The following is a 21,553-nucleotide window of genomic DNA, read 5'->3' as shown; positions in this document are numbered from 1 at the left end:
GAAGTCAAACAACATTGAGGCTAACAACGAATGAGCGGGTCAGCGTAAGTTTCAATTTTACAAAACTATTTGTTACAATTAAATATTATAACAAAGTAAGAGCATTGCGGCAAAGTTAGAATTATCTGTCAATTATTGTGACAGCTTTCGACGGGTACTTAATAATACTTGATTAATGAAAACTGACATTTGTGACAGGTTCAACCAAACGAATGTTCGAAATATCATCAGCTTTATTTTATATGTTGTCTTCTGCACCAAAAAATTACAGAAATATAGTCAAAATGTAAGACTTTGCACCGCTATGTAAAAAAAAAAAAAAAAAAAAAGAAGAAGAGAGAGAGAGAGAGAGAGAGAGAGAGGGAAACTGTTGAGTTCTCTGTCATCATTGCTTCCAAAGTAATAATATTAGAAGTGCCGTCCAGTGTATTGATAAATCTGACTGCATTAGTGTCACTTGTGGAGCAGGGTTCAATTTGTGGTCGATCCTACGATGCTGTACCTATTTTATTTTACAGACTTTCTTAAGAGTGTCATCTGTAATACGGAAATTAGTAAAAACAAAAGGTTCTTACAATGTTTGAGAGTGACTTACTAATAAAGCTATAAAATAGCGATTGCACAAATACAGATTATACCTGTGTACAATTTATTTAAGCATAATAAGTTGTGTGAACTCTCGGTGAACTTGGAAACGTCAGCAATACAAATAAACTAATTTTCAACAGTCTACCACACACGTCATTTATGCAACAAAAGTGTATTGAATTTGAATAAGGAACTCTTAAAGTATAAAACTGTCATCTGGTTTAAATAAGTTAAGTTCCTACACAGCTTTTGCCTTAACTGGAACTATGTGGTACGAACATCTCTAAAACCAAACAAAAGGATGTTCTTATTTTGTGATGTTAGTAAACATACTGAAATTGTTACTTAGGCCTGGTTGATAGTTACGTTCCGTTATGCGAAAATCACTATCTTAGCGATGTCTCATAATGCTCAACAGACTATTTAAGGCGGTGATGGCGTAATTAATTTTATTAAGTTGTAGATAAACATGTGTGATGGTGCGTGCTCATGCAGACGCATGCTCGGGCAGGCGAGTGCTCATGAAGGCAATGCTGCAGAAGTTTATGCAGAGCGCGGAGGACCGTGTTGTTCGCAGTGGCTCTGGTACATGCTGTGGCACTGGATTACAATGGGCGTGATGAACTCCCGACCAAAACGGGGAGGTCGAGCGTCAGAATCGCGATATTTTAAAACGTCTGAAGATTTGTTAAGCAGAAAAAAGCAATTTGAAAGAGGCTTTGGAGGAATACTTAACCATGTACAACAGTACACCAAATAGTGTAACTGGCAAACCGCCTGCAGAATTATTCTTCAAAAGACAATTTCGTGACAAAATTCCAATAGTTAGCGACCTAACTCGTCACCTAGAAGACTCTGAAATGAGAGATATGGATAAACAAAAGAAACAGCTTGGAAAAGAGTATGCAGATGAAAAGCGAAAAGCTAAAGAGTGTGACTTAGTGCCAGAAGATAAGGTGTACTTAAAAAAATTACACAAGGATAACAAACTAAGCCTAAATTATAATCCTGTCCCCCATACCGTAGAGAAAAGTATTAGCGGAGATATTGAAGTTCGCAATGATTTAACGGGACAAATATCAAGAAGAAATGTAGTTCATTTAAAAAGAATTGAGGGACAGTGGCAAGTTCTAAATGACAAAGAGAAGGAAGTAGAGCATACAGAAGATAGAAATAATGGAAATAAGGAAGATAAGCGGAGTATGGTAACAAATTAAAATAAATATGTATGTGATTGTTGTGAAAATAATTATGAAATAAATTTATAGCTGATTATTGAATCTAAGTTTATCAAACAAACAAAATTAGTAGATGTGTAGAAGTGCAGAGTTTATGATATCAAATTATAATGTTACAGAGTTAATAAGGATTACTGCTGTACAGACCTAGTGGTTTAATTATCATGGAATACAATTATACATACAAAGATCAAATATATTAAAATAAGGAAGGGATGTAGTGTATGTATTTATAGTGGTGTTTGTCTCGAGCGTATACGTCATTAGGGCAGGCCGAAGAGAGGGGGCAGTCGGTGTCAGACCGTCGGACAGGTAGCCCGTGGTGGTGCGTAGGCGAGCCAAATAATCAGAAATACTACAGGGGGCATTATATAATCGATACTGAAGATAAAAAATTTTTTTTTTTCGATTTTTTGTCTGTCTGTCTATCCGTGTTTTTTGTTATTTGGGCATTACGCTGAAAATACTGAATGAATTCAAACGAAACTTAGCACGGTTTAAGACGGAGAAGGTTATAGGATTTTTTTTATTGCGAAAATAAAATGAGAAGGGGGTGAAATAGGGGTTGAAAGTTTGTATGGAAAGTCCTTCATTATTAAAGTTATAGTTTAAAAATTTGTTCATAAATCATGAAAAAATACGAAATATAATGTGATTCAAATTTTTTTTTAATTCTACCCTTGAAGTGGTGAAATAGGGCTTGAAAGTTTACATTGACTTCCACGCGGACGAAGTCGCGGGCGTCCGCTAGTATACAATATAATCAAAGTTTTGAACTGCTCGACAATGTTGACTGTGTTAATGCAAAATTATACATAAAAAGCATTGCCAAATAATGATCGCATGTGAACTAGGTCCAACGAGATAAAATTATCACAAAGTTAAAGATCGTGTACTGTGTGGACGTGGTATTATTGATTTAAAAGTTTTTTTTTTTTTTCATTGCAATGGAATAAGGTATAACTTTTCCATTCTAATGAACTTTTTAAAAAATGTTGGTGTCGCGCTTTATGAGTTGTGGTTTCTCAGTCATTGTTAGTATTTAAAATTTTTACTTTTACTTTTATACTTAAATATTAAAATGAAAAAGTTAACTTTTATTATAGTCAACTTGATAATTTCTCAATGCTATGCCCTGATATACGAACTTAACGGTAAGTTTATACAGATTCAAATCTATTCATCATCATCATCATCATCATCATCATCATCATCATCATCATCATCATCATCATCATCATCATCATCATATCAGCCTATGGACGTCCACTGCAGGACATAGGCCTTTTGTAGGGACTTCCAAACATCACGAGCCTAAGCTTTTTAGTGCGGGGTCGCCAAAATAAATCAATAATTATTCGACATTCTATTGTTATTAGCGGAATCATAAAAAAATCTGCGATATCTGAGGAATTTTATTACAGACATTATAATTACAAAGTAAGACAGTTTGGTTACTATGCCATACCACATCCTAGCTACATAGACAGACAATATTTCGAATGAGTTAAACCGCTAAAAAATAAAAAGATTTGTATTTTTTTCATGTAACCAATAAACTCAAAACTACTAGACCAATTTATAAATCTCTTTCTCTACTGTAGAATACACACAGTATCCATGTTATTCCCAGCGGTTGTGATAATAGTAAGGGAGCCGAAGAGTAGATTTATGCAGTTTACTCGAGCGCGACAGATGAACATAAGTGCGCATACCTTGCACGTTGTTCAGTACCTCCACCAAGTCGTCGTCATCAACCCATATTCGGCTCACTGCTGAGCTCGAGTCTCCTCTCAGAATGAGAGGGGTAAGGCCAATAGTCCACCACGCTGGCCCAATGCGGATTGGCAGGCTTCACACACGCAGAGAATTAAGATAATTATCTGGTATGCAGGTTTCCTCACGATGTTTTCCTTCACCGTTTGAGACACGTGATATTTAATTTCTTAAAATGCACACAACTGAAAAGTTGGAGGTGCATGCCCCGGACCGGATTCGAATCCACAACCTCCGGAATCAGAGGCAGAGGTCATATCTGCTGGGCTATCACGGCACGGTTCTCCGCCAAGTATGAGCCCTTAATATTGGTGGGTACGTTTATGGCAACCAAAAAAAACTAACTTCATAAATACTCTTTTATTATACTAGCTAAAATGTATGCATTTCGAAAATCTGACGATTTGAGCGTAACGTAATGGAATGGGAGGATTCCAAACAAAATAAAATCCTTATATTTCTGTTATCAAGCCACGGCGCGGTTAATTTTTTTACTTAGTTTGAATGTAATAATCTCCTGAATCTCATGTTTTCAAATGATTTCAGTAAGCTAAATTATAAAAATTGGTTTTAAAGTCTGTAACCGCTGAAAGCGAAAAAAATACATAACCATTTCTTTTTTCTATCATCTAATCTGCCAAATCTAATCGTCTATGGGAATCATAACGCTTAAGTAACTGCAAATTTAGCATTCCGGGCACCTCTACACTATAACACCGGGGCAAGAGGTATCATAAATGTTGGTCGATACCCCACTAGATGAATCGATGATACCAAATGGGTTACAGGTAAGCACTACATGATGGCAGCTGGAAACAATGTTGTTTGGAAGTCCTTACCTAGCCTAGTCCTGCAGTGGACGTCCAACAACTGATAATTTATTATGATGCGTTTTATTTACTTCAAATCATTATGATGGTATTTGACCAGTTTATCTAGTAAATGGTCTCAGATTTTATAATTTTTTAGGGATTAAAACAGATGTAATTCGTAATTATTTACACTAAAATTATTTGAGTGCATTAACTACTTAAACCTCTACTAAAAATTACAATAATATAATAATTAAAAAAAAACTAAAGAACACGCTTTTAACACGGTAAACTTAGCTCAGCTAGCATTTGCAGTGAGAAAAATAAGACAGTTTACTGATGTTGTACAGCTAGGCTTGTTTATTTTGCGTACTTTCACAGCGTAATGTCTTACGATATTTTGTTGTAGGGCAAGGCTGCTGATATACATTCTATATTTGTGCTTCAAAAAAAGGGCAATTCGAGCAATATATCAATTAAAATCACGCGAGTCCCTTCGTCAAAAGTTTAAAGAAATAGGTATACTAACAGTAGCCTGTCAATATATATATAACAGTATAGTCTATGTAAGACAAAATATTAATTTTTACAAACGAAAAGGAGATTTAAACCCATTACTAGACTCGGGCATAAGTTAGTTATTTCTGCATATCGTCTCCAAAGAGTAAAAAAATCTTTTGTAGGTTCGGGTGTACTCTTCTATAACAACACTACTTTTTTACTACACCATTGATGAGTTCCTTAAAGATAATGGCGCTTAAAGGCCATTGGATCAGCTTCCATCACAGGAAGTAAAACTATTAGAAATTGTAATGTTGTCATCAATTGTAAATTATAATACTGTATGATTTTTTTTTAAAAAGAGCGACTGTTGAGTTTCTTGCCGGTTTCTTTTTAGCAGAACCAGCCTTCCGAACCGGTGGTAGAATAAGAAGGTAACTGACGTGTCCAAAGTGCTTGTAAACTGTACCTACTTGAAATAAATGATTGATGAATGATTTTGATTTTTGAAAACAGCCAGTCCGCAAACTTGGGCAGGCTAAGGAGGCCATATTGGACTTGTAATTAATGACGTTTTTTAGCTAGTCATGTATTGTCATCAGAACTCAGAGCGTGTGCAAAATTTCATCCTAATTGAATACCGGGAAGGGGGTCAAATATAAGATTCCAAGATATTCGCACATACATAGTTACAAGTGAAGCTAATATTAGCTTGTTAGAAAAAGGAAATATAAGAAAGACAATATCTAAAGACTTAGGCGTCGTAGAGGTTATCCGTATCGATGTTCATTGGTAAAGTGCCCAGAAGGCTATACTGCCAGCCTGCCAGCCGATTCGACGAGGCGTCGATTAATCTCTTTTCGATTTCTAGTAAATTATAATACAATTCCAGGGTCGGACTATTCCCGCATGCCGGCAGTGTTCCACTTTGATGACTATGATCATTGTCTAACGAATCCAGATGGACTGTATTGTACCGTAGACATAAATGTGGTCTCCGACACTCCAAGTGAACTGTACAGCTTGATGCAAGTAAGTATTTACTAGACGCTCCGTGATTTCATCCGCGTGATTCCCGTACTGGTGGAAGTAAGGGGATAATATGTACTCACAAATAATGTGGCATTTTATTGGTAAAAGATTTTTTCAAAATCGGTTTTGTAGATCTAGAGATACCACCTACAAGCCTGCCACTTTCCTGTCAAAATATTATATACTAGCTGACGCCGCGTGGTTTCAATCGCGTGGTTCCCGTTCCCATAGAAATGCGGGGATAATATATAGCCTTCTTCGATAAATGGGCTATCTATCACTGAAGGTATTTTTCAAATTGAACCAGTAGGTTCTGAGATTAGCGCGTTCAAACAAACAAACAAACAAACTCTTTAGCTTTAAAATATTAGAATAGAAGTATAGATTCGTCTCCCCAGACATAGGCAGTAGTAGCATTTACTTGGCTTTACCTTCAGTCCACGAACAGAACTCATCAACTTCATCTAATAGTTGCTGACAATGCTTCGTGTTACGCGTTAATATAACAAGATCGTCAGCAAAAGCTAAGATTGACTCAGTATACTTATTATTAATTTTAAACCGACCCCATTTCTTTTCATTGCTGATTAATTTGTCTATTATAATATTAATAACTATATTAAAAAGTATTGGAGATAAACAGCAACCTTGGAACAGGCGCACATTGTATTGTGAGGGTTCTGTGTATTCCTTGTTTACTGCTATAGCAAATTTTAACTGAGAATAATACGATATAATTACGCCAATAACAATTGTGGGAAAGTTGTACCTTTAATTAATAATATATATCGTTTTAAAATTATTTCTGTTATATGCACGACGGTATTTTAAGGATTTTATTTAAGATATGAAAACAAAACAAGCTATTTTAAATTTTTTGTTTTGTCTAATTGCCCGGGCTAATCTTTCGATCGATTTTAATGGCATTTTTCACTGTAAGACAAGAGAGATTAATAAGCATTAAATAGGATAATTTTTATCCCGGAAAACCCACAATACCCGCGGGATTTGTGAGAAACTACACTTCACGCGTACGAAGTAGCGGGCGTCCGCTTGTATAAAATACTTAGCCGCGCGTTCCCGTAGGAATACGGGGATAATATATAGCCTATAGTTTTCCTCGATCAATGGGCTATCTAACACTGAAAGAATTTTTAAAATCGGACCAGTAATTCCTGAGATTAGCGCGTTCAATCAAACAAACAAAAAAACTTTTCAGCTTTATAATGTTAGTATAGATACTAAACGTGATGATCATAATATTGTGGCGGCAGTATGCACACAAATCATAATGTAAAGAACTAATAAAAATGTTAGAAGAGAGCCTTCGATAATCAGAGTTTCCTAACTTTGAAAGATAGTTAGCCTATCCTACCGTATATAGATACGTACAGCGGCCAACAGGCTATAGTCTGGCAAGTTTGTTGATAATACCACAGTAAATACTCCCATGATGTGCGGGAAGTTACGTGCATCAGTCGTGGGTTTTTCATTCATCGCTACACGCACCCCCGCCTCGTGCATAATATCGGGAGTGTTACGAACGAAGTAGCCAAGCTACACAATTTACACTCTTATAACAGTTTTAAATCGTTCACAATCGTTCTATTGGATTGTAAAAAATATATCGTATTATTGAGACTTGAAAAGGGCGAAAACGCTGTCCGCCATGGTTGTATTTATATTATCTGTACCATTATTACCACAGAAAACATATGCCATTACGTCCTTTAAATATATTTAGGTACTACATTTTGTATTCTACACACAAATTATTAAAAGCCATGATTATTTTTATATTTATACAGACGCCTGTGTGGCGCAGTGGATGGTGGCAGTAAATTAAACATTATTTTGACGTGTAGTTACTTATTGAAGTGATGGCAGTATGCAAAATGCAAAAATTCTAACGCAGAGTTCTTGGCTTCAGAACAGAAGGATTTTACTGTCTATATTTAGAAAAATATGTATATACGTAGTTAATGTTTTAGAAAGATAAACCTATTCATATATATATCATTATTTTATTGATAACTATTTTGCTATCTCTTAATCTTCATCATCACCATTGACATTTAATGTCTCATCATGTAGCCAATCCAAAATAATACAAAAATCATCATCATCATCATTATCATCATCATCATGATGATCATCCTTAGTTTCTTTTTCGCTTGAAAACGACTCGGGTACTTTTCTTTTACTCAAGTTATTTATATAAATATTTAGCTTTTCAAATCTAAACTACTTTATTTTTTTTTACTAATCGTGATGAAGATGATGATTTTTGTATTCAGTATCAAGACCGGCTTCATGATGAGACATCAACGATGATGATGAAGATCGACAACTTAATTGTGTCTGGAGAAAGTTTGGTCCCTAGAATTGGTCTGGCTGTAAACAGTTCTCCAAACGTCATATTTAAAGATGACGCCTCAGAACGTAAGTAATATTAAGATTATTTTTTGCAATCTTTTAAAGCGTCTGGCGGAAAATGTCTGGCAGTGTTGATTAACAACATTCCATTAAACATTTATAAAAATCAGCTTTCAGACTTTAATAAAAGTGTATTAGGTTTTTACGTAGGTACATGTAGCACCTGGTACCTGTAAATTGGCCCGCGATCCAAGCTTTTGAGCATCCGCACGTTTGAAATATATACTAAACTACTTTATCCCATCTATTTCGTTACTCAAAAAATAAGTAATATCTGGGGGCCCTGGGATATAACTGTAATAAGGGATTTCATTTGTAAACTAAATTTCAAGTTAAATAGATTTTGAGTTATTAAGTAGATAAAAGAGGCATCAAATTCGTGTAAAGATACCTCTGTTGCTTATCAGCCGTTTGTCTGACTCACTAACGTGCGTCTCGATGTACCAAATCTAAGCTCGTTTTCCTCAGAAAATGACAGACAATTTTTTTTTCATGAATTCGGGTACTGATCGTCACAAACACACAAACTTTTCTTCTTTATAATATCGGTCTAACGATTTATAGTTTCAGCGTGATGCCCGGTCAACAAAAAACACGAACAGACAGACAGGAAATCGAAATTTTCAAAATATCTTCAATGTACAGAATTTGACCTGTTACAATTTAATAAAAGTATAGATATATATATAGATATGGATAAAGATAGATTAAACCTTCGACGTTGTTTTTTAGGGTTCCGTAGTCCCCAAGGAACCCTTATAGTTTCGCCGTGTCCGTCCGTCTGTCTGTCCGTCCGTCTGTCCGCAGTTTAGCCACAGAAAACATATGTAGTTTAGCGCAGATAATACTACTATTAGAAAACTGTAATTTGGCATGAGTATGGACGATAAAAATGTGAACAAAGATGTAAAATAAAATCTTGAAAAATACTTTTATTTAGGGTACCTCCACTACATGTAAAGTGGGGATGATTTTTTTTTCTTCATTTATCTCATAGTGTGAAATATCGTTGAATATGTATTTGAAAGATGTGAGGGTTTTTTTTACCAATATTTTTCGATTTAGGTATCCGTTTGTACAATAATATTATGCTTTTAATAGCTACGTTTTATAAACGTCAAGTACGTCCACACTCTACCGGCTAAACGGTTGCTTATAGATACGTGTAAAATTCACAAAAGTAGGATATGCAATGAACTTAGAAGGTCAAATCGAAGTAATGGCGTGCAAGTTTCTTTGAAGAGCACGGCTGTACTTCTGTAGGTTTACCTCTATCTTCATTTGCGAAACCACTTTGCTAAGTGTATTACTGCATTCTGGAGGCGGGCTATTATAGATCTACATTAAGGGTGTTCTATATTCACTCTTTACGAGTGATATACCCACTAACCAGGTGTGCACATCGCCCCGTTCGCGGATGACACCGTACTGTTTGTGACACACCATCTATAATTTATTTTAATACTAGCGGACCCGGTCAAGGGTCAAGGTCAACTTATTCTCTATCCCTACTCTACCCTTCTATACCTTTACCCCTACCCTACCCCTACCCTACCCCTACCGCTTGACTCTTAAACGTTTGTATAGGAAATAGAAAAGGGCAGTTTTTAGGGTTCTCCCGGAAATTATTTGATTTTTTCTCACCTTTTAAACCTTCCCTATACCTCCACGAACATTTCAAGACCAAGATAAGATAAATCCGTTAAGCCGTTCTCGAGTTTTAGCGAGACTAACGAACAGCAATTCATTTTTATATATAGAAGAGAATATAGATTGATTTATTGTAATGACTGACACTTGGACAATACTTTTATTGTTTTTAATGGCTTCCCATTTATTTTGCTTGTCATCAGCATGTTGTTTGTTTCCAACATAATTATTTAAAATAACATTATCGACATAATATGTACTTTACAATATGTATCTACCTATATTCGGAGATTCGAAAATTTTTTATAAAAGTAATCTTCCTCGTAACCGAGTTACGAGGGAGACTATCTGTATAAAATTTTAGCATTTAGTTACATTTCTGCTTCGTGATTACGATCGTTTTTATTATTTCTAGTATTTTTATGTTATTAAAATTATGAATTGTTATTTTTAATATTTTTAGTAAATGATCTTAATCATTTTATTATGGAGATTGAGGTCGTCTGAAAAATGTTTACTTACCAGAGTTTAATTTAAATTTTATTAAATACATTGGCATAGTAATTAGCATAGCGGTAAGCTAAGATTCTTTGCAAAGATATTATGTAGTATGTTATTAAATATGTAGGTAATATTGTTTTAATTTTGAACATTTAGAACATTTATCTCGTTTACTTATCTTAATGCGGTCACAGTAATACACATTATAAATTTAACCGGCTATTATGTTTTTACCTACCTAAATAAATGCAATGTTTGTTATATATATGTTTATTTTATATGTATACCTATATACTTTATTACACAAAAAAAACATTCGTCATATAATGAAATAAATAAATATAAACAAAAATATACCTGAGTAAATAATGGGGATGATGACTAGGTTTGAATATATTGATTTTTATGATACATTCGGGTAAATAAGGTCAATGTTAACTAATTTATACATAAAAAGCAAAGATTGATTGGATATTTGCAAAATAAATGAGATTATAAAATTTCAAAATCTATTAAAAATATTTTATCGTAATTAGATGAAAATTCATACAGTTTTAGCTTCCTTACATTAAATGTGACATTTTTTAATAAATGAACTATAAACATAAACACAGAAATAACAAAGATATTAGTAATTTTGTTTAAACGCCCATACAAATCTAACGATTATTAATTGCCTACGACGTCATAAGTTCGTACCATTTTGTATGGGCGTTTTTCAGGTATCAATGACAAGTTCAACTAAAACGAAACTTATTATTTCGAATTTTATTCTTTCTTATTCTAAAGCTTAAATTCTTATTTTTTACTTTTACTAACATAGCAAAATAAATTATTTTAATTATACTTTAAACTGTGTTTTATTTGGATTTTGCTTATTTTAATTACTAAATAATTTTGTAATAAAAGGTGAAATCAATTTATATATTAAGAATGATTTTTAGTTTGGAAAAAAACAGAAAAAAAAGGTTCGTGACAACTGAAATTTAAATTTGACTGACTAATGGAACCGGAAATAGAAATGTCGGAATTCTACCGAGTTAATAAACAGACCATAACAATAATTTATTAAACTTACACCACAGATAAATAACTCTTTTTTTTGTTATTCTTTACAAGTTAGCCCTTAACTACAATCTTCTCACCTGACGGTAAGTGATGATGCAAACTAAGGTGGAAGCGGGCTAACTTGTTAGAAGGAGGATGAAAATGCACACCCCTTTCGGTTTCTACACGACGTCATACCGTAACGCTAAATCGCTTGGCGGTACGTCTTTGTCGGTAGGGTGGTAACTAGCCACAGCCAAAGCCACCAGCCAGACCTGGACCAATTAAGAAAACCTCAATCGGTCCAGCTGGGGATCGAACCCAGGACTTCTGTCTTGTAAGTTCACTGCGCATATACTGCGCCACGGAGACCTTCAAAACTCATTCATTTGATAACAGATGTGATTATCTATTTATTTATTTTATTGTTCTCTTGATCGATATAAACCATTATTTTATCGTATTGTTTCAGAACTATTCAGAGTACAACAACAAACATTTCAATCATACATTTTTACGCCACGGGGTCTGTGTAACACGGTCGTGCAAGAGATTCCTACAAAACACCACTAAGCCAATAACTTACAGTAACACAGACACTGAGAACGCAGAACTAAAGCTAGTCATAGAAGAATGTCTCAATGATTCCCTGTGGAACAACTATGAATTGAAATGTAGGGTGACTGCACCTCTGTATTGTAACGAGCGAGAAGAACGACAAAAAGATAGTGGCGACTTAGCAGTTGGTGTGTTCTTACTCGTTCTGCTAACATTGAACGTTATTGGAAGCTTGTATGACGCCATTTTTGTCAGAGGACAGAATAAACCAGGCAGGTGAACTTTTATTTTTGAATTTGAACTTTTATAATTTATTAAAATAACTAAAAACTTCGTGAGGAAACCTGCATACCTGAGAATTTTCACTACGTGCGTGAAGTCTACCAATGCGCATTGCAATGACTATTAGCTTACCTAACCCCCCTCAATCTGAGAGGAGACTCATGCTAAACAGTGATCCGATTATAGGTTATTAATGATCATATACGTCTATGTAAAAACATATAATGTAACTGTTAGAGACTATGTAGAGAATTTATAATATTATCCCCTCGCAGAATACATTTTTCCTCATTACGCGAAGGGCGCATTAAGCCTAAATAGCTACAAAATTCGCTTATTTTGTCCTTGTAACGGCCATTACTAAGATATCTCGTTATTCTAAAGAATACAATGTGAGCCGTGATAGCCCAGTAGATATGACCTCTGCCTCCGATTACGGAGGGTGTGCGTTTTAAACCGGACCAGGGCATGCACCTCCAACTTTTCAGTTGTGCACATTTTAAGAAATTAAATATCACGTGTCTCAAACGATGAAGGAAAAACTTCCTGAGGAAGCCTGCATACCAGAGAATTTTCTTTATTCTCTACGTGTGTCAAGTCTACCAATCCGCTTTAGGCCAACGTTGTAGACTATTGGTCTTACCCCTCTCATTCTGAGAGGAGACTAGAGCTCAGCAGTGAGCCGAATATGGGTTGATAACAATGATGATGATAAAGAATATACATAATTTTCGAAGTAACTTCCCTTGATCTCTGACCTTGGCAGTTATATCTTAGTGCTTATCTTATTATAGGTATTAATTAGTCTTATTCTTTTTTCGAGCATATCATCAACGGTAAATTAACCGTAAATAAATGAAATTTGACTACAATGAAACTAAAATAAATTCTACTGGCAGTTTCACTTGAATTCAATAAATTCACTTTATGATGAAGTGAAGAACATAAAGAAGCGAGTAGTACAGTGTAGAGCTTACTGCGCCGTAGGAGACTAACATTCCGAAGGACCACAGATTAAAAGTGAATAAATATTATGACCTAACAAATGAACTAACTAAAAATGGCTATATCGTTAGTCTGTACGCCTTAGAAGTAGGTGCCATAGAATTAAAGACCTTGGCCTCTCTTGAACTGCAGCTAGTACTATATTAGAACGCGTTTCCAAAGCTGCTATAATAGGATCTTAACGAATTTGGCTAGGTAGGAAGAACAAGACGAGTGGAGGGAGGAGTGTTTATCGATTGTCAAGGAATTTCTTAACCATACATCCAGATCACAAGTCCTGGACTTTGCTCGGAGCTTTTCTCTCTACCACGCGATGGACCCGGCACCCGCACGGTGAATCCATGAATTGCTAAGATATTCGTCTCCGGTCCGACTACATCAAGAAGGTAGTGGAAAGTGGCTAGATGAGGAAGGCCGAGGATCGTGTGTGGTGGCGCGCTCTCAGAAATTCCTATGTCCAGCAGTGGACGAATTGATTGTTGAACCAATTAACGTTGACATAATTAGATGTATTTGCTTTCAGGTTCAGGTAATGGCGTGCTGTTGTGTTTTTCTGTTCCGCACAATTTCTCAAGACTAATGCGACCGTACGCCGACCTCGGCCCACGTGAGCAGAGGCTAAAAGTCTTCCATGGGTTAAGGTGAGGATGGGATTCATTGTTACATCTTGGTGTTTATTTTGTCATGATAATAATAATTTGTTGTAGTTCATAAATAAGGATTTGCCCATAAATGAGCACGCTAGGCATGGGTTGGTCATTTGCCCGACATCGACTTGTGCCACTTTTGGGGGGGAATTAGTGCGTTTTGAAGCTTGTAACAAGTTAAGGCGGGATTTGCCCGGCGTATAGGTACCTATCTAGTTGTCATTTCACCAAAACGATACACGAGTAGAACAGATAACAAGCCTATGGGCTTACCTTGTTGTCTGGTGTTCTGCAGACCTCATCCAGGAGCCGGCTGGCTGGTTTAGGTTTTTTAGGTTTAAGCACTATAGGATTTCACTCAGTTATTACGTCACGTCATCAACCCATATTCGGCTCACTGCTGAGCTCGAGTCTCCTCTCAGAATGAGAGGGGTTAGGCCAGTAGTCCACCACGCTGGCCCAATGCGGATTGGCAGACTTCACACACGCAGAGAGTTAAGATAATTCTCTGGCATGCAGGTTTCCTCACGATGTTTTCCTTCACCGATTGAGACACGTGATATTTAATTTCTTAAAATGCACACAACTGAAAAGTTGGAGGTGCATGCCCCGGACCGGATTCGAACCCACACCCTCCGGAATCGGAGGCAGAGGTCATATCCACTGGGCTATCACAGCTCTTACTCAGTTATATTTCACAAAAAGTTCAGCGTTGCGTGTGTTTTACAGTCACGAGTTTCACAGCTCACATAAACAATGTTTTGCATTAAATTTAAAAGCATTGCGTCTGTGTTGTAAGCCCGCGAATGACGGTACGCGACTGTCTTCAACGCGTCACGTCGGTCGCATCGCGACGTACGTTTTGGTCCTTATATGGTATGGTTATACCTTTTGCATGTGATTGATGACCGTTGTTAGCCACGCAAAAGGGGACCCTGCCACAACACGCAGGAGGAGAACGGGATTTTTTTTTCTTAAATTGATTTTGTTTTGTTTCAGAGCAATGACAACTCTGGGAGTTATACACTGCCACTCTCTGTTGCCATTCGCGATCGCGCCGGAGAACGTGTTATTTGTTGAGAATGTAAATATAATTTAATATAACTTGTCCAATGGTTCATAATATAACTAGTCCAGTGGTCCTGGGTTTGAGTACTCATGAATGAGTATATTCATCATCATTATAAGCCTATTATATCGGTGTACTATAGGGAAGGAATCCCTCTCTATGAGAAAGAGTATATAGAACTTAGGCCCACCACTCTGTTCCATTATGGGTTGGCGGGCTTAGGGTGATAATGTTAAATTCATTAACGACCACAGAAATGATAATGATAGTGAGCGGGTCGACGGCTTAACTTGCGTAAACACAATGAGTATATTATTACGAATAAAATATCTGTTAAGCAACTGTTATTATTAGTCGCTGGCTCAGACCAATTGCCATAGGACCTGCCTTACAAGTATAATATGATCACGATCTATGTTTATACAAACTGCATTTACAGAATCGTGTGTATTATGAGTTAGTTGTGTGTCAAGTAAGGACACAGGATATATTTAATGGTGTTAAAAAAAAAGAACACGATAGACGTAATTGGTGAATTTGAATGTGAGTACAAGTCCAAAGGTAATTGGTCTGAGGCTGTTAGAGATACTCGTTCAAGCCCTAGTGATGTATCGTATCCAATTATCTATTAAACTCTTTATTTCTCTTATTTCAGCTCTATAATAATATGGCTAACTACATATTCTTAAATGGCACCATCGTTGTTCAAACGTTCTTCATAATGTCGGGATGCCTGCTGTCTTACAAGCTTGAAATGTTAGCAGAAAAACGTGAAATCAAATGGACATTGTTACCGAAAATATTAATTATAACGTGGGCCAAGTAAGTATGCATTCATCATTTTAAACCTCTAGTCTATTTCATGTATGTCCATGTCCAGGTATAACTTTATAACAAGTGGTCCGATTTTAGGTAATACTTATCTTTTTATTGGAAAGTGTCACCCAAAAAGCTACACCCCAAAGTTGGTCTCATATAAATTTGGAAAAAATATCTATAATATAATATATTGTTGTCAGTCTGTGTCCATCCATCGGTTTTTAGGGTTCCGTAGTCTATAAGGAAATCTTATAATTTCGTCATGTCCGTCTGTCCGCGGTTTAGCGCAGAGACTGTTACTACTAGAAAGCTGTAAATTAGCATGAGTGTGAACATTAAAATGTGAACACACTCGTATAATAAACTTTTGAAAAATATTATTTTTTAGGGTACCTCCCTCACTAGTGAAGTGGGGATGATTTTTTTATTACTTGTTTATTTCCTAGTGTGGGGTATCGTTGGATAGGTCTTTAAAAGTTGTGAGAGGGTCTTCTATTTTTTTGCGTTCCTTGCTTACATGTAAAGTGAGGATGAACTTTTCATCGTCTATCCCATTGTGTGGGGTATGGTTATCGGTATTTTTGTGCACTACATAGGGGATTAAAGTACGGAACCCTACTCTGCGCGTGGCCCAACACGCACTTGGCCGGTTTTTATCTCTCGGTTTTGTTGCTTACAATCATTTTGGTGTTAATACTATAAGAACAAGAAGTTATACTCGTTAAGCCCACCCAGACCCAAAATGTAAATTTTGTTTCTAGACTCACACCATCGTACATGGTAGTCTTAGCAACTTCTGCAACATGGTTAAGATACACAAGCTCCGGACCATTTTGGAAGGTAACTTCTACCTTTTCTATTTGTCTTTCTGATGTTTCTATTGTGGTTTGCTATAGAGGGTCTTTGAATCAGTAACTTAATTCATTTATTGATTTACTAATTTCTAATCACGTAAAGACATTCTGAGAAATATGTACGTTCTGATAAACGAATATTTTTTCAGCTAGTAGTACTCAGAGAAGTAGAAGATTGTCGCGCAGATGGATGGTCGCATGTGTTATACATCAACAACTATCTCGACCCTACGCAGTGCCTTCCACAAGCTTGGTAATCTAATTCATATAACGTTTATTCTGTAACACGTTCGTAAACATTTTAAAACTTGAACCAAATCCTATTCGATGTAGATTCACTTATTTACTGTACTGTACTGTAACATACTGTTAATTAACTTTCTATTAATGTACCAAAACGTCTTCTCTTCTTAACGCACATTGGCAGTGAATTGACTCTTGCCAATTTTTAGAAATGCTTTCATTAGTACTAAGACAAAAGACACCACTTGCTTAAACGTAAAGGCCTATCCCATCGGTATTTGGTTCGATCATCGAATATAGTTGGATTTAAAAAAAATTCAGTCATGTTGTCATAAGATAGCTAGCTGTACCTAATTCTTTTTCATTTCTATTGTTTTAACATTTGTCAAGTTTTATTGTTACTAGTAAAATATTAATATATTAGGAAAGGCTTGGAAGAGATCACTATTAGTGATAAGGTCGCCTTTTGCCTAAAAATTTATGTTTTCTTTTGTTATTTTCTTTTTTGTGCAATAAAGTTATTATAAAAAATATTATAATACATGTTTTGTTTTAGGTATTTAGCAGCTAATATGCAGCTCTACATCCTCGGATATTGTACATTTGTAATAATAAAAAGCCCTAAATATAGAAAGGTGGCACTGACGATTCTTTTCATTATTGGGGTTGTAACACCAATGGCGCATACTTATTTTCAAAATTTGGAAGCTGTGGTGATGATGACTCCAGAGTAAGTGTTAAAGAGAGCTCAGTGAATTATTATTGGTTCATTAAGAAAGTTACCATTATCAAAATAATCTTACACATTATTTTGAAAGTGATTTATTTGGTTAATCACACAGAAAATTAGAAACTAATAAATTTAATTCTTGAAATTATTATACGATTGCTTTAAATATGTTGTGAAAATAAAATTAACTGTTCTAGATACCGATGTCCCTCCAATACTTGATCCTATAGAAGGAGAAAAGAAATAAAAAGGATTGAATAATAATAATTTTAATGATTTATGTAGTAGTTTTCGGTCACACTAATATATACGGAATACCTCCGAAATCACTGCGTGAGATTAACGATCTCTTCTTTTCGAGCCTCCGAAATATTTAAAAGGAGCCATTTCCTATACATTTGAAGTGATAACATTAGTTTTAATGTAAACAAGTCAATGATTTTTAAATGCATGCCTTTTCAATGTTTTAGGGCTGTAAGATCATTTTTGAATAACCCAACTTTTCATCATGTCTACAAAAGAGGCCATACGAATATAGCTAATTTTGTATTAGGAATAGCTTTGGGATTTCTAATCTATCGTCTACAAAAGAACGAAGTTAATATACAAAAATATAAGGTAGGTAATATTTTTTCATTATTTGAAGCTTTATTATTACCTGACGTTCTGACATTGCTTGTAAACTAAGCCTAATTGAAATAAATGAAAAAAAATAATCAAAAAAATCCATAAAATTAGTTTTGTCAAAAAAAAAATGTGTACTACGTGCAATTTTGTTACGAATTATTCTATTTTATTTTATTTTAATTATTGTTTTTATTATAGCTTGTCATTTTTATACTTTAGTATAATTTAATTTACTTTATGACTTTACACTTAATACTTTTATACAACTGTGGATTTTTATCCTTAATAAAGAATTAAAAAGTCAAAATTCTTGGTTTAGAAGCACTGTCGAAACGTCGGGTAATTAAATCATTTATATCAAAATTAAAATTTTTAATGATATATTACTTACTTACTCGGGGCTACCTCTGCGAAAGGTTGATTAAAAGGATGATTAGTTTTAAAATGTCTTTATTACATCATTCACGCTGTTCAAAAATGTTTGACATTAATGTATTAATAGGTTGTTAGCGTATATATGAAATATCAGAGCAGTGATAGCCCAGTGGATATGACCTCTGCCTCCGATTCCGGAGGGTGTGGGTTCGAATCCTGTCCGGGGCATGCACCTCCAACTTTTCAGTTGTGTGCATTTTAAGAATTTAAATATCACGTGTCTCAATCGGTGAAGGAAAAACATCGTGAAGAAACCTGTATACCAGAGAATTATCTTCATTCTCTGCGTGTGTGAAGTCTGCCAATCCGCATTGGGCCAGCGTGGTGGACTATTGGCCTAACCCCTCTCATTCTGAGAGGAGACTCGAGCTCAGCAGTGAGCCGAATATGGGTTGATGACGACAGTTTAAGGTACTTATTTAATTTAATAGTTAATTTATTTTTCAGAAATATCGTCATTTGTTCCTGCTAACTGTCCCTGCTATTCTCGGTACAATTATAGTTGGGAGTGTGTTTTATATAGATGGTATTTATACGTCCGTCTATACGAAAGCAATTTACTCTGGTCTCATCAAACCTATTTATGGAGTTATATTGGCAATACTGGTTATTGGATGCGTTTTTGAAATAGAAAGTAAGTTCTGTCAACATAGTATCTATATCTAACACTTATAATGACTGATGATTGTGTGTTCAGTTAATGTTGCATTTGTTCATCAAAAATTTAAAACGTTTTTGGTACATGACTATTATTTCACCTTCATTAGACAACTTGTCTAATTTTTCATAATCAATTGGGATAACTTTTGTTAATATTTTGTTTATAAAGTATGCCGTATATGGCATTTTGAAATAATTATTGTCTAGTATGTTTTAGTTGCTGTTATAATAAAATATCTGTTAATTATATTTTAGATGTATACAGACCTATTTTGGAATGGGACGGTTGGAAGCTTCCAGCAAAGTTGTCGTACTGTGCTTTTTTATTACATGTCGCCTTTATACGAATTGCCACTGGAAGCCTGAGGACTCTGATGCCATTTACATATTTATTGGTGGTGAGATACATTACCATATCCTTAAAAAATGACCGGCCAATGCGAGTCGGACTCACCCACCGGGGGTTTTGGTACGGTTCAGGAATACAATTGCAAATTTTGCCGAACTTTATCCTTTTTATATAGTTATTTTTTATGTATAGTTCTTGTACTTGTGGTCTACAACGATGTTACTTATCAAATGTAGGTCAATGGGAAGTACTCTATAAGATTTGATTCCCTTGAGGGTGTCGTCAAAATATGCGTGATTGGCGGATTTTTTTTTTTTACGTAAATTTAGAAGTTTGATTATTTTACAACTTCATGGGACCTTAGACCTATGTAAACGACTTAGTCACATCCATGTCTTCAAATTTCAAAAAAAAACAATTCAATCATATCATATTGATATGCGTACAAAATAATTTAATGTAATAAATATTAGAATAAGTTACTGTCAGATTGATTGATGCATATAGGTATATTATAGAACAAGTAGTACCTACCTAATTTAGTAGTATTCTGTGGTTTGGTTAAGGCTACATTTTTCTCGGAGTTAAACGAGCGTCAAGGGTTTTTATCAACCACAAAGGTTTTCTCAGAAACTAATGACATTTTCTTGTATGAAATAGGTTCACGCTTGACCACTATATCTCCTGGTACAAATTAAATGTACAGTATCATCATCACTATCAATCCATCATTTTTAAAGCCCCATTGCAGGGCATTTTAAATGCAGCTTTATTCAAAATAAATTTATTTTTTTTAATTTCTTTTCAGGCGGAAACCACCATTGCGTTTATAGTGTTGTCTTACTTAGCAGCCATACCTTTCTGGTTGTTAGTGGATGCACCTCTGACGGAGTTGCTACAGAAGATTTTGACAGGAAAATTATGTCAAACAGAGACGAAAGTCATCCCAGAAAATGACTTAACTTTAAAGAACAATGTGAAGGTTTTTAATTCTGAAGAAGGAAATGCAAGCGTCTAATGTATTATTATGTAGTATTTTTCAGATAGCATTGGTACGGTGACAGTTGCCGTATGACGTTCATAATACGTACTATTTTCGTGAATCGCGGCAAACTTTCAAGAGTGTAATGTAACGAATGCTATCTGAAAAACACTATAGCCTGTGAATATGTTAAGTATTCAATAGGTACAAATAAATAAAATTGATGTCTGTCAGTGATTTCAAGATAGCTGTGTTTTTAACCGATTTCAAATAAAGGAAGAGGTTCTCCGACGGGTATATATATTTTCTTAAATGTTTGTTACTTCATAACATCGTCATTTACTAATCAATTTTGAAAATTCTTATTGTGTTTGAAGGAGTATTTCAGGTTGGTCCCATTTCATTTTCCTGAAAATCGGTTTAGTAATTTTGAAATAAAATCAAAATAGCTGTACGTCTTTGAACTCGGTCCATTTTTATGTTAAAAAGATTATATCAATTGCTTTTATCTAGTTATTTATTTACCAAAAACAATTTCTTTACGCACGCTTGACTTGGGGAGCAAGCTGGTGGCGTTACGAAAAGTGTAATTGGGCAAGGCGAACGGACGTTGAGAGGGAATGAAGATTTACTGCAGTCGTGTGGTCTACATTCTAAAACCACACTTGTTTTTTTTTCTGTATGTTTGTCTGAACCAATTGAAACTTATAAA

At 35.1% G+C, this 21,553-nt stretch overlaps 1 protein-coding gene across 3 annotated transcripts; it reads left to right on the top strand.

The window, feature by feature from the left end:
- Nucleotides 1-2,691: 2,691 nt before the first annotated feature.
- Nucleotides 2,692-21,020, top strand: LOC112045746 (nose resistant to fluoxetine protein 6). Of its 3 annotated transcripts, none has more exons than XM_024082051.2 (13): nt 2,692-2,980; nt 5,808-5,947; nt 12,054-12,411; nt 13,950-14,067; nt 15,073-15,157; nt 15,798-15,964; nt 16,723-16,801; nt 16,965-17,068; nt 17,615-17,788; nt 18,259-18,406; nt 19,298-19,484; nt 19,766-19,908; nt 20,668-21,020. In XM_024082051.2, exons 1-13 carry the CDS (start codon nt 2,908-2,910, stop codon nt 20,875-20,877), a joined length of 1,986 nt encoding a protein of 661 aa, XP_023937819.2. In that variant the 5' UTR covers nt 2,692-2,907; the 3' UTR covers nt 20,878-21,020. The 3 variants fall into 3 exon arrangements, with proteins under 3 accessions (XP_023937819.2, XP_052738489.1, XP_023937820.2); XM_052882529.1 differs by having other exon boundaries at nt 2,765-2,783; XM_024082052.2 differs by lacking the exons at nt 2,692-2,980; nt 5,808-5,947 and adding an exon at nt 8,283-8,389.
- Nucleotides 21,021-21,553: the final 533 nt, after the last annotated feature.

Source organism: Bicyclus anynana, chromosome 7 (genome assembly GCF_947172395.1).
Source record: "Bicyclus anynana chromosome 7, ilBicAnyn1.1, whole genome shotgun sequence".
NCBI classification, from domain to species: domain Eukaryota; kingdom Metazoa; phylum Arthropoda; class Insecta; order Lepidoptera; family Nymphalidae; genus Bicyclus; species Bicyclus anynana.
Note: the sequence above shows the minus strand (reverse complement) of the source record. Positions and strands in the feature narration are given on the sequence as shown.